Source organism: Protobothrops mucrosquamatus, unplaced genomic scaffold, assembly GCF_001527695.2.
Source record: "Protobothrops mucrosquamatus isolate PMUCROS unplaced genomic scaffold, P.Mucros_1.0 scaffold2074, whole genome shotgun sequence".
Lineage (NCBI taxonomy): Eukaryota > Metazoa > Chordata > Lepidosauria > Squamata > Viperidae > Protobothrops > Protobothrops mucrosquamatus.
The window spans coordinates 189,106-202,795 of record NW_015388178.1 but is presented as its reverse complement, the minus strand read 5'-3'; the positions used below and the strand labels follow the sequence as shown (position 1 = coordinate 202,795).

At 39.7% G+C, this 13,690-nt stretch overlaps 1 protein-coding gene across 1 annotated transcript in view; it reads right to left on the bottom strand.

Moving 5' to 3' along the window:
• The window catches only part of PUM2 (pumilio RNA binding family member 2), a 73,461-nt gene extending 63,978 nt beyond the window's left edge, over nucleotides 1–9,483 (bottom strand). Inside the window, exons 1-2 of the mRNA XM_015824001.1 lie at nucleotides 9,390–9,483; nucleotides 1,505–1,573 (exon numbers count right to left, since the gene is read on the bottom strand). Coding sequence (XP_015679487.1) covers nucleotides 1,505–1,573; nucleotides 9,390–9,416 — 96 coding nt within the window. The 5' untranslated portion in view covers nucleotides 9,417–9,483. The remainder of the gene's footprint in view (nucleotides 1–1,504; nucleotides 1,574–9,389) is intronic.
• Nucleotides 9,484–13,690: the final 4,207 nt, after the last annotated feature.

Sequence of the window (13,690 nt, the reverse complement as noted above, 5' to 3'; positions counted from 1 at the left end):
TATATTGCTGCCAAGTCCCTTTGGAGTTTTCAGCTACCAATGTCTTCTCTCCTACCTTTCAGTGTTACAGAAGAATTCTTCAGTCACTCACTGTAATCTCTCCCAGATAAATCAGACAGGTAGCACAATTAGATGACCTAATTCTACTTTACTGCAAGGCTATATTAAATTTGCAAGTTTGAAGGTACAAACTTCCTGCCACCACTTTTAACTGTTTGATCAATTAGATCAGATCCTAGGTTTCTTTTCCTGACCATAAGCCACTGGGGGCTCCTCCTTCTCTTATCCAATTGTTTCCTAGGCTGCATCTCTTCCCCTTATCCCCTAAGGTTATCCACCCATTCCATTACATTCTCTCAATGCAAACTTGTATATCTTAATATACATTGCTAGCTATAGTTCCTTCTCTTTCTTGTTTCATCCTTATTCCTCCAGTTTTCCTTTTTTCCCATTAACTTTGTCAGCTGCTTAAAGTTATTCTGCATGACTATATGTACTTGTGTGTTTGTGTAAGGAAGTACTATATATTAGAGAATAGTTTGAATGTGTGCATAAACATCATTTGTATATAATATGTATATTGTGAGTACATCTATATATACAAGATACACACTCCCATAGATTGGGTTAATTTATGTCAATTAAATGAATTAAATTAAAGCACTTTTAATCAATAGTCAGTGTTTATTAATTCAATTAACATTTTGTTCTGTACACTTTTTGGAATGTACAAAAACATGTATGCATAAACCAAATGAATTACACATGCACACATTGAAGAAATTATACTCAGGATTGGTTTCAGGGAGAGATGGCAGCACAGGAAAGATTGGCAGAATGGAGAATTTTTGGCAAGTTTATACCTTGTCTTATTTTATTTTTTAAAAAGGACTTCCTTAAATTAAAGGAAATCTTTCTTTTAGGTGAATATGGAAATTGTAAATCCAGGGAATAATTAACACTATGTCACTGCACCAAAATGTTTTTTTTTAATTGTTGTAATCCCATGCAGAATAAGAAATTTGCATGAAACAAGTGTTAAGTCTCTGTATTCTAATAAATAAATCTATGATTTGCATATTCCAAGAACTTCTTTTCCTTGCACTCTCAGTTAAAGAATAAACATTATTATTTTTTGTTTAAAAACATAAGTGAAAACCCTTGCGGGAATACCCTACAATAATTAAACTTTTATTAACAAGCAAAAACTCAGTTTTTTCAAATGAGAATTATGTTAAAATTGATCTCATTTGTGCATATATTATTATTAAAATAATTATGAGGGTGAAGGTTCATTCTCCGAGCTTGTGGGTTGCTTTCTGAACATTTTGTTACCAGGCTAGGTAGCATCTTCAGCAGAGTTTAGGGGATGTCAGTGTCAAATAATTGTATTGTGGAAGAATGTTTATATATTCTAAATAGAGTAACACTTTCAGGCCTTAGAATTTGCAAGTACAAATAAATATAAATAAATATTCTATAAATTGCATTTTTAAATATTTACCTCTCCCATTCCCCGAGATTCTAATGCAAGAGCTTGAAACTCATGATTCATTTCATCCACAGAGCAAACCTAAAGAAGAAATGGGAAAAATAAATAAAAACGGAATACTGATTGATTTTATATGAAATGTTATGCAATACCAGATTGCACAATTGCAAAGTACAGATGATACTACTGAACTATTTCATTTTAAAGCAATGATGTAGTTTTTCCTAATTGTTTCCATTATCACTTATTTTTATGAAAACATTTCTTATAAATTATATTATGTGCCTTCAAAATAAATATTAAAACTTTGTGAATAAATATCTGCCACATTCAAATATTAAGGAGTTTTAAAAAATACAAACTACAAACCCAGAACATTAAATGAGTTTATATTGAGAAACATCTATATGACACAACTGAAATATGAATCAATCATTCTAACAAATAACATTTCAAGGATATATATTCATTTTGAAACAATACATGCAAATTTGATTATTATTTGTATTTAAAGATGCAGAAGGGCTTTCTCCTGCCCCATGCACACTCCCAAATTCTGTTCCAGGTTTTTATCCAGCCCATATGTTCCCCAGACAGGAAATAAAACTAGTCAAACAAGGAAGACACAGTTCTGTTCTTCAATGGTTCCACCCATTCCTTACTAATTATTTCAAGGAAAAAATCAGGAAGAGGCAATCTCCAGTCTGGCGTGGATGTGCCTGGCACCTCTCTGATCTTTTTAGTTATGTAAGCAGTAGCACTCTGCCAACTTTTTGACTTTCACATTGTAGGCATCTGACTTGAACATGCTCTGGAACCTTTGTGCCAAAGTGTGTTTCCATCTTCCTTGTCATAGCTATTCTTTTCTGAGAACCAGCCTTTGGCCCATTTGATCTCCTAGATCTCGCACTCACCCACTGTGTCTCTCAGGAACTTTCCTTTCCATTTAAGGAATTCAAAGTTGAGTTTGGATAAGAGTTTCTTCTGTTTGATTCCTTTGCTAATTCTCTTATTGGGTCATTTAAGAAAGACGACCCTAATATCTTTAAATAAAAAAAGGGAAGTGATGGTTGAGGCTCCTCAGGATAAATAAGCTCTGAACTGCTTTGGACCTGTCCAATAATTGATTCAGCACCAAGAACTCTGTTGTTTTGCTTGATGTTTGGGAGATTGCAGTTTGTATCCATCTGACTCCACTGGGAACTGCTCTTTCCCATAATTCTAGGGCTGTCCATTAGGTTTAACCAGCCCCAAGTGTCCCTCAGTTATAGCCAAGCCTGAAGCATCTCTAATTCAGTAATCTCATCTTGACACTTAAAGGGGGGGGGGGGGGAGAGAAGACACATATCCTAATGAAGAAGCTGCAGAAGGCTTTTTGTTGCAGACAACTGGAATCTCTACCACAGCCATTAGCCAGCACTGGATGGGAGATTACCTGGAAACTGAATTTACATCTTTATCTGCCAGTTCCTGTTGGAAGAGGGGAGGGCCATCAAAGGGCACCACAACTGAAACCAACTATGTTACTCAAACTGCTTGTGCCTCTCTGCAGTCAGTCCCAGGAGCATTGAGCCATATGATTCTCTATTGCTTGTGATGGGAGGTTGCTTGTGATGGGAGGGAAAGCAGGTCTTCTACAGCTAGTGCCAGTCAATATGTTGGACTCTTGCAGGAAGTATACAGAGATGATAGCAGACTAAACACGCAAAAACTAGGAGGAGACGAGGGACTTCTGTCCACTGCTCAATGGGGGATCAGAGAAGAACCCCAATAGAATCTCTTTGCCTGATTGCAGCTAACACAGCTATTTTCCATTAATTGGCTCTCCATGACTGGAGACAAAGAAGCAAAGAGTACTGATGCTAAAGTTGTCTGCTTGCCACTTTGGAAGCCCTCTGCTTCCAAAAAGGATTTCCCTCCCCTTATCTTTTTTTAAACCACTAGGCCTGAGAATGGTACCAAAGGGGAAAAGCCTTTTGTGGTCTGCAGAAGGCAGAACTAAGATTGAGAAGCAGTTAGCTGTCACCAGATGGCAAAGAACATTAAGCACTGCCTTCTAGCTAGAAAAGGTGATGTTAAACCTTTCCTGTTGGCTCCTTCTTCTGGTAACCAAGAAGAGCTTTATTTTTCTTAGAATTCTCTGATGTAAGCCAGAGTTCATGCTTCCCTTAAGCTGTTCAGATCCTAAGGGAGCAAAACATCCTCAATCCATGACACTATCACCTTCAAGCTTGAGAAATGGTATGAAGTTCCTATTGTATTATCTGTGCAAATAAATTCTTTAAAAGAATTTTCTGCATATTATTTAATTAGAATGTACTTTTTGAAATAGTTTGAATATTGTATAAATATTCTGTAGTATACTTATTGTACAAGTAATAAGTACTTCCCTATTAGAAATTGTGTATTTTCACTTATATACACTCTTAAAAAGAATGCAGTGACAGCCCCGAAATGAAAGGAGAACATTATTTTTATATAATTTGACTACAGTTATCAGTTTTGAAAAAAATAACATGTAAGACTAATATGAAAACCCAGATTTGGGACCAGGTCTCTATAAAGGGAACTAGAGAATAAAGACAATAAGATTAAGTTATAATTAACCCAAATTCCTTATCATGAAGATGGTAGGGAAGTAATATTTTAGTTTAAAGTGAAAAACTCATAAATGAAAATCTTTAGCAATGGTTTCATCACTATAACCTTGTTAAGGGACTTGCTATAATAAGTATGCCTCTCCAGCTTCTCTTCTATTCAAAAATAACTTGTCTAAAATAACTTAATGATTCAAATACTATACTAGACAAATAGGCACAGAACCAAATATTGTGATGCATATAGATCTTGTTAATGTATTTCTACTGTAAAAGTGGTCAGCAACAAGACTCCCACAATTTTTTAACATTAAAAAAGTTGTCTAGTTTTAAAATGTTGGAAATGGTTATACTCTCATAAGATCACCAGATCCTACAAAAATTCAGTTATTTTTAATCTTTATTTTTTTTACATGGGTGTGCAAGCTTAGGACAAAACAATTCCAGTTTACAAAAGTCTGTCAGAGTTGCATCCTTTCACAGTAGAATGGAAGATGAACCACTTAAAGAGTTCTGTCCTAGGGAATAATGAGAACTTGAAACAAACCTTTGCTCCATCAATTTTTGTCAGAGGTTCACAAAAACATCACTTGGAACTCAGGCTATCTGCACACTTCAGGGTTTTTTTGTTCCTGTGAGATTGCATATAATTCAATCTGCCTGAAAGAAGGGCTGTCTTCTATTTTAATAATATTCAACAAACTCTTAAAACTCAAACTTCTAGCATACTCGGCATATCTGAAAAATTCAAAGTATTTTCACATTTATGAAATGTGGGAATGGATAAAAAGAGCAGAGATACTCCAAATGAAATCTATGTTGTATTACAATATTAAAGATAGCATAGAAGGCAAAATACATTCTTAGAATTGTTCTGCCAATGAAAATTTGCAACATGACAGAATTGTGGTACGGGTATCAGCAGTATATCACATTTATAGTACTATCTATATTCTCCCAGATTCTCCCATTTTACTTCAAACCAATGAATTAGCTAGCACAAGGTAAATTCATGAATTCCATGGGTATGAAAAAAATAATGACAAAATTAGTGTCCCAATAGAAACATACAAAACTCAGTAATTCAAGAATAGAGTAGTCTGAAACATAACAGATCCTCCTCTAGACCATGCTGCTCTTAAATACAGTTTGCTGGTTTCTGAAAGTAAATTGTTTGAACCAGAAGTGAGTTGAAATATCCCAAGGTTTCAGTTGAAGGATTTACTTCAAGAAATTGCTTCGCCATTTTCTGGTTTGGCGGCCCTCTGACCATTTTTCATGCTTACAAGCATTGCAGCATCCCCATGGTCAGTGATTTACATTTGGATGCTCGACAAATGACTCACATTTATGATGGTTGCAGTGTCCCAAAGTCATGTGATCACCTTTTGTGGCCTTCTGAGAAACAAAGTCAATGGGGAAACCAGATTCATTTAACAATCGTATTACTCATTTAACAACTGCAGCGATTCACTTAAGAACTGTGGCAAGAAAAGTCGTAAAATGGGGCAAAACTCACTTAACAAATTTCTCACTCAACAACATAAATGTTGGATTCAACTGTGGTTGTAAGTTGAGGACTACCTGTAATTATCCCCTATTCGCAAGCCCTTCACCCATATATGAATATCACTTTTTCTCCAAACAACATCATTAATGTTCCTCATCAGAAGGAATTATTATCCTTCAACTACAAAAGATGCATTTCAAATAGGTGGACTTTCTGGTGACAAAAGTAATGTCTTCCACTCTAATAATTATAGCTACAGGGTCAACACTCATTGCCCTTATTTGGCTTGCAGCACCAAAACCAGAACGTAAGAAATAGACCAATCTATAATTTAACTACATGCCACAATCAACTCTGCAAACAGGAAAGGTACATGGCCATATCTATTACTTATGACCACAAGTGAGCCCCAAATTTATGCTGCTAAACAAGATAGTTGTTAAGTGATTTTTGCCCCATTTTACCACCTTTCTTGCTACAGCTGTTAAGAGATTCAATGCTAGTAAGTAATGTTAAGTAATTCAATGCTAGTTAGTAACGTGGCTGTTAAGTGAATTTAGCTTCCTCATTGATTTTGCTTGTCGGGTCACAAAAAGTAATCACATGACTCCAGGCCACTGCAATTGTCATGAATACATACCAATTGTCAAGTGTCCAAATTTTGATTATATGATCACAAGGATGCTGCAACAGTCATAAGTATGATAAACAGTCATAAGTCTCTTTTTTCAGTGCTATTATAACTTCAAATAGCCACTAAATAAATGACTGTAAGTTGAGGACTACCTTTACAGGCTTTAATACTGGTGATGAATGTTGGTGACTTCATTCACTTTCTTCTAATTTCTTGACCAAAATATAACCCACTGTGCAACCAGGAACTATGCAAGTGCTGAACACTGTTCTTTCCTCAGTTTATATTTCGCTCTTCATAGACTGCACTCCATGGTAACATGACCTCTACAGCACACTTAGTTCCATACAGAAATGAAAGACCCACTTTGTGATTAAGAACTTTCCAGAAAGTCTTCTTCTACAATTCACATGATTGTAGCATACATGATTGGATCTTTAGCCTGAGCAACATATGCCTGGCATTTATATTTCTGTCATGCTCAACCACATGGAAACTGTCCTCTGATATTTACAGTATGGGTTTCAATCCATCAGTTCAGTTATCTTTTGCCTCTGACATCAATGATACCGATCAAGCAAACAAGCTAGTAAAAGTTGCTTGTCCATAGGCAGGGTTCTTTGCTTGTTCAAATTCCCTATACTTCACATTTTTTTCTTTTCTGAACTGAGCAGGGACATACATTTTCAATGTGGGAATTCCAACCAAAAAAAGCTATATGAGTCTTCTTCCTTTTATCTGTGCACCATGATTAAAACAAACAAAGCTAGTAAGTGTTATGTAAGGTACAAGAAGACATCCAATTTTTTTTCTGGACTAGCACTGGTAGGTTCAATCTTGGCTGAGTCACAGGCATTGTTATATCACTATGAAAGAAAAAAGACCCAACTGCCACTAGAACACTATCTCTTTCTAGGTCTTGAATAATATAGAAAAACAATGTTTGCAAAGATGTGATTAATGTGAGCTGCAAGGACATTAACAGCTGTGGGTTGGGGGTTTTAAGCATTATGCTTTCTCCCCTTGAGTCCTAGGCTTAATACACAGAAAATATCACAGCTATTGAAGCTTTGCCATTTATTCCCATGAGTGTTTCTTGAAAATAGTTTGTCAACACAAACTAGAGAATAAAATTATTGTGAATGTAGGGCAGCACCTCTCCTTCCAAATGTCCCTTCCATTCTATTCCACAAGAAGTTGCTTTGAGTGACAGTCCCTAAATTTGATATATAAATAAAATAAAAATAAGAGCCAGAATAGCATCAGGACAGAGTATTTGGGAGAGGGGCATTAATTGGACATACTTTTTCAAATGCTACTCGACACAGAACTCTATACAGAAAGTAGAGTGGCTACTCTTAATATATGTTATTTCTAGATACAGTACAAAGATTTTGGTTTGTTTTTTAAATGAATATTCAATTTTACTGAATCATGAAGAATCTCCAAGCTAACAGTGTTTCTTGACATAGATAAACCCTATAGGTCACTCTGTGAACAAATGCATGTTTATATATTCTGTCCCTCCAACAATAAATAATCTAGATTTTTCAATAAAATGTACAATAAAGTGTACTGTTTAAACTACCCATTTTTAAACAATACGAATTGTATTATTCAATATATAGTGAAAGGAACGTCAAGAATTCTGAAAAAAGTTTTTCTAATTGTAACATTAGTTAAAATAAAATTTACTGTCATCTGCATCATATGTACCCTACAAAAATATTTACTAAATACAAAAAGGGAAAATGCTATTCAGAACTATATTTATATATTTTAAACAAATGCTATTTGCTTGTTTTATTCACACATCACACAGATTTGAGTTACTTGGATTTAAAATTGCACAGTGAAACACATGCTTATCTGTCTGGCTTTATGATTCACAAATATATTAGAATATATTATTTTTTAACCCAGGCATAGTTCAAGGACTTTTTTTTAACAGAGTTCTCTTGTTACACCCTAAAACTATAGTACACAATTTCCCCACACTATTTATTTCCTGTTTGTTGACCTTTGTTGTATCATTTATAATATCTGGCTGCACTTTCCAGAGATTTTCCCCACAGGCACCAAAACAAACAGTTCTTACACATTTCATTTCATTTAAGCTTTAAAAAAATTCTATAAGAATGGAGTGTTCAACTAGACCAAATACTACAATCAATATAATAGCACAACATATTGAACTGCAATCACCAGCCAATATTTTAGCCTAATATGTTCTGTGAACCTAACTCACAAGTCACCTTACAGTTTAAATATACAGTGCCCTACAAATACAGAGAATGGAACCAAGTAGATCACGTCTAAATTAACAGCCGAAGTGTCCCTTGGAATCGTTCAATTTGCTCTGTATTTTCTTCCTAAGAATTATTATCTTATAAAAGAAGCGTCTCCAAAGGATCATTTATAATCCAAAGTGCCAAACAAACCATATATCTATTTACAACTAGGACTACTACAACAGACCTTTAAAATACTGAGGCTGTCCCTTTCACACATTTTCAAGCAGAAGGGAATTCTACCGATTATTCTCTCCACTTCAAGCACTGTTTTTCCTTTCCATGCATTCATTCACCCTTTCTCAGGTTAACAACAGACGACAATGAAAAAGCAAGCGACCAGTTGCCATTCAGATTCCCTGCTTTAAAAGACCCATGGCTAAGATTCTGACATTTTAGCTATCCAACGTTAACGCTTGCAGGGAGAAACGCCGAGCATGCAGACAAATCCTGTCTCCGAAACAAAGAAAAACATTTATTCACAACCGATCCACTGTTATCTTCAGAGCCCCCATTCCTCCCCTTCCAGGCGCTCCATTTCCCACCAAAAGAACAGGCCCTCAAACACGCCTTTCTGCAAATGATGTCCGCACGGTCAACGCTCCCCCCACCCCTCCGTTTGCCCCACACGTCCAACCTCAGACTTGGTGGGGAAAATCAGAGGGGTGGAAGAGCTGAAAGCACACCTCCCAACGAAAAACAACACCACCACCCCAGTTCCCTCCTAAACGGTCCTTCCATTAAAAAAGATCGCCTGCCGCTTCCACCATTCTCTCTCCTGTTTATACGCAAGCCGCGTCGTCTTGGACTCCTCCTCGGCCGAACGCAGCCCTAACAATGAGAGAGAAAACGGAAACAAACCCACCCGGTCAAACGTTCCTACTAGCACCATACTGGCTCGTTCCAACCACCACACCCACACGGGACCGTCTTCCTTTCTTCTCTCGGCTTGCACGCTCCCCCCACCCCCCCACCCCTTTACACGGACGGCTTCCTCCTCGCTTCGGCCAGCCCGGGCCTGCCTAACAGGCCTGCTTCCCCCGCAACACAAAGGAAGGTGGGGGGGGGGGAGAGAAGGAAGGAAGCGAGGCTGCGCGAAACCACCAGCCAGGCCCGGGCAGCTGCAGCCGCTCTTTCCTCGGGACCGAAACAAAAGAACGTGGGTGAGTGAGNCTGCAATCACCAGCCAATATTTTAGCCTAATATGTTCTGTGAACCTAACTCACAAGTCACCTTACAGTTTAAATATACAGTGCCCTACAAATACAGAGAATGGAACCAAGTAGATCACGTCTAAATTAACAGCCGAAGTGTCCCTTGGAATCGTTCAATTTGCTCTGTATTTTCTTCCTAAGAATTATTATCTTATAAAGAAGCGTCTCCAAAGGATCATTTATAATCCAAAGTGGCAAACAAACCATATATCTATTTACAACTAGGACTACTACAACAGACCTTCAAAATACTGAGGCTGTCCCTTTTCACACATTTTCAAGCAGAAGGGAATTCTACCGATTATTCTCTCCACTTCAAGCACTGTTTTTCCTTTCCATGCATTCATTCACCCTTTCTCAGGTTAACAACAGACGACAATGAAAAAGCAAGCGACCAGTTGCCATTCAGATTCCCTGCTTTAAAAGACCCATGGCTAAGATTCTGACATTTTAAGCCATCCAACGTTAACGCTTGCAGGGAGAAACGCCGAGTATGCAGACAAATCCTGTCTCCGAAACAAAGAAAAACATTTATTCACGACCAAATCCACTGTTATCTTCAGAGCCCCCATTCCTCCCCTCCAGGCGCTCGATTTCCCACCAAAAGAACAGGCCCTCAAACACTCCCTTTCTGCAAATGATGTCCGCACGGTCAACGCTCCCCCCACCCCTCCGTTTGCCCCACACGTCCAACCTCAGACTTGGTGGGGAAAATCAGAGGGGTGGAAGAGCTGAAAGCACACCTCCCAACGAAAAACAACACCCCCCCTCCCAGTTCCCTCCTAAACGGTCCTTCCATTAAAAAAGATCGCCTGCCGCTTCCACCATTCTCTCTCCTGTTTATACGCAAGCCGCGTCGTCTTGGACTCCCCTCCTCGGCCGAACGCAGCCCTAACAATGAGAGAGAAAACGGAAACAAACCCACCCGGTCAAACGTTCCTACTAGCACCATACTGGCTCGTTCCAACCACCACACCCACACGGGACCGTCTTCCTTTCTTCTCTCGGCTTGCACGCTCCCCCCCCCACCCCCCCCACCCCTTTACACGGACGGCTTCCTCCTCGCTTCGGCCAGCCCGGGCCTGCCTAACAGGCCTGCTTCCCCCGCAACACAAAGGAAGGTGGGGGGGGGGCGGAGGGAGGGAAGGAAGCGAGGCTGCGCGAAACCACCAGCCAGGCCCGGGCAGCTGCAGCCGCTCTTTCCTCGGGACCGAAACAAAAGAACGTGGGTGAGTGAGCTGCTGTGTGGGACGGGAAAAGCGCGCGGGAGGAGCGGGGAGGGGGGGACCCTGTTGCTCCTCCCTCGCGCGCTGTCCCTCCGTTCCATCCACCCCCCCCCCCAAGGCTGGATACTCACGAGCTGGGGTGAGCGGGCAGCGCTGTTTGTTGTAACGGACACGGAAAGGAGGGGGCTCCCTCTTCCTCCCGGAAGACTCTTGCCAACAACGATCCAATTGCCCCCTCCCTGCCACCCTTGCCTTCCTGCCACCGCCCCTCCCCCTCCTCCTCCTCCACCACCACCTCCACCTCTGCCGCCGCCACCGTCGTTGTCAACGGGAAGAAAGCTCACAACATGGCGAGTGAAAGACAGAAAGAGAGGGACGGACATACACAGCGGCGGCGGCGGCGGCGGCGGGCCACTACTGCGCATGCGTGCCGCCGATCCATCGGCGAACGCCGGCACAAGGAGATTAGGTAGGATGGGTTAACTTGACAGCGTGCGCGCGTGCGGACGCGTGCGTCCCGGCGCATTTCTCCGAAGCGTGCGGCGCTCGCTTCGCGTCTGCTCTGCGCGTGCGTACGACGAAGATCGACGTGGGAGTGAGGGAAGGGAACACCCAAACAAAGCAGATACCCGTCGATCAAAGAGCGCGGGTCGTCGTAATGTAGTAGAAAGACTTCCGGCCCTTGACTGCAGTCGGTTTAAAGTGGGATGCTACTGCAAGGGAAAGGGCGTGAAAAGTCAAAGCTGCGCAAGTGTAAAGGTGCCTTTTAATCGAGTGTTCAGAAATCATTGGACTTCTCCTCTGAACAGGCACGCAAAATTGCTACCTGTGAAGGGTCACACTTCATCAGCAATCCACAGTCAAGGTCACCTGCAGCACCCGTTTGTTCTTGTGGCATGCTCATTTATTTCTCACTCCCTTCTTAGAATCGGGGACATCTCACAATCATTTTCTCAGCGCACTTTTCAAGAAGAATGAAAATACAGGAGCAATTCGTCAACTGATGGATAGTTTGAGTGCCACCACACACACACACACACACACACACACAGAGGTATTTTGAAAAACACATATGATGTCGCAGTTGCGACTGCTAAGCCTGTGGATGGCTCTAGTTTGAGCTGATACAGGCAAAAGATTCCTTTCTCCCATATTTGGGCCGACAGGGTGCACCAAACTCAAGATAACACAGAGGTATATATATACAGGTAGTCCTTGACTTACAACAGTTCATTTAGTGACCGTCCGAAATTACAGCAGTACTGAAAAAAGTGACTTAAGGCCTTTTTTCACAAGACCATTGCAGTATCCCTATGGTGATCAAAATTCAGATGCTCGCAACTGACTCATATTTATGATGGTTGCAGTATCCTGGGGTCATGTGATCACTTTCTGTGAGCTTCTGACAAGCAAAGTCAATGGGAAAGTCAGATTTGCTTAACAACCATGCTACTAATTTAACACTTGCAATGATCCACTTAACTGGCAAGAAAAGTCGTAAAATGGGTCAAAATTCACTTAACAACTGTCTCACTTAGCAACAGAAATTTTGGGCTCAATTGCAGTTGTAAATTGAGGACAACTCTACCTTCTCCAGGATGATTTGGCCTGGCCCTTCAGGACTTCCTACAATGCAACCATTGCTGCTGTAATGAAATCCATCCACCTTGCTACAGATCACTCTCTTCCTTTGCACCTTTTTTAGCATTTCACACTTCTCAAAAGAGATAGGGTTCTTGCATGAGGTATGCAGAATATGATCATTTCAACCTGTTCATTTGTTCCCAGGTGAGAACTCTGGGTTGACGTGTTTAGCAATCCCTTTGTTTGTTTTCTTGGTATCCATGATATTCTCATCATCTCCAACAACAAAGTTAGCAATAATTTTTCTGTCTTGCTTCTACAAAGTCTAATTTTCACTTCCAAAGTGTTTCAGGGAAAATGACTGCATGCACAATTCTGATCTTTGTGTAGACATTTCAGGATATCTGAATATCATTTCCAAGGCCTTCATCGCTGCTCTACCAAGTGCTAGCCTGTGGTGCATTTTAAAAATTCTGGTTCCTTATGATTATGTGACATAAATATAATAAGTAATTATTGGTAGTATTGATTAATAATGGTACTTATTATTAAAATAATTAATAATTGACAAATTTTCCATCTGTCAATTGCAAAAGGCCACACTGCTTGGTGGAGCTGCACATGTATTATGTACATTACAACATGTACATTACAACGTCCTAGGTTTTGGGGAAGAACTCAATGTGCATGAAAGCCAACACCAGGTAAAGAACTGACAACTATGATCTCATTTTCTGAACAGATACATTTTTAATATATTTATTATAATTTTATAATGCAGTGTAATTTAAATATTTAATATAATTTATCACATAATAATAAAGTTATATGCATAATAATGTATAATAAGTGGAATAAAAAGCCAGTTTGGTCTACTGGTTAAGGCAGGAAGGAGTATTAGATCTTTTAAAAGTGTATTCATTGCTGCTGTAATTATCGCTCTGTAGAAGATGCATTTTCCTGTGTGCTTCACTTTAGCTTGGCGCACCTGGTGGGGAAGAATACTCATGTGCGAATGCTGTTTGTTGATTTTAGTTCGGCATTCAACACAATCATTCCTCAGCATCTGGTGAACAAACTGGGCCTATTAGGTTTTAATACTCCTTTATGTAATTGGATACTTGATTTCCTTATTGATGGGC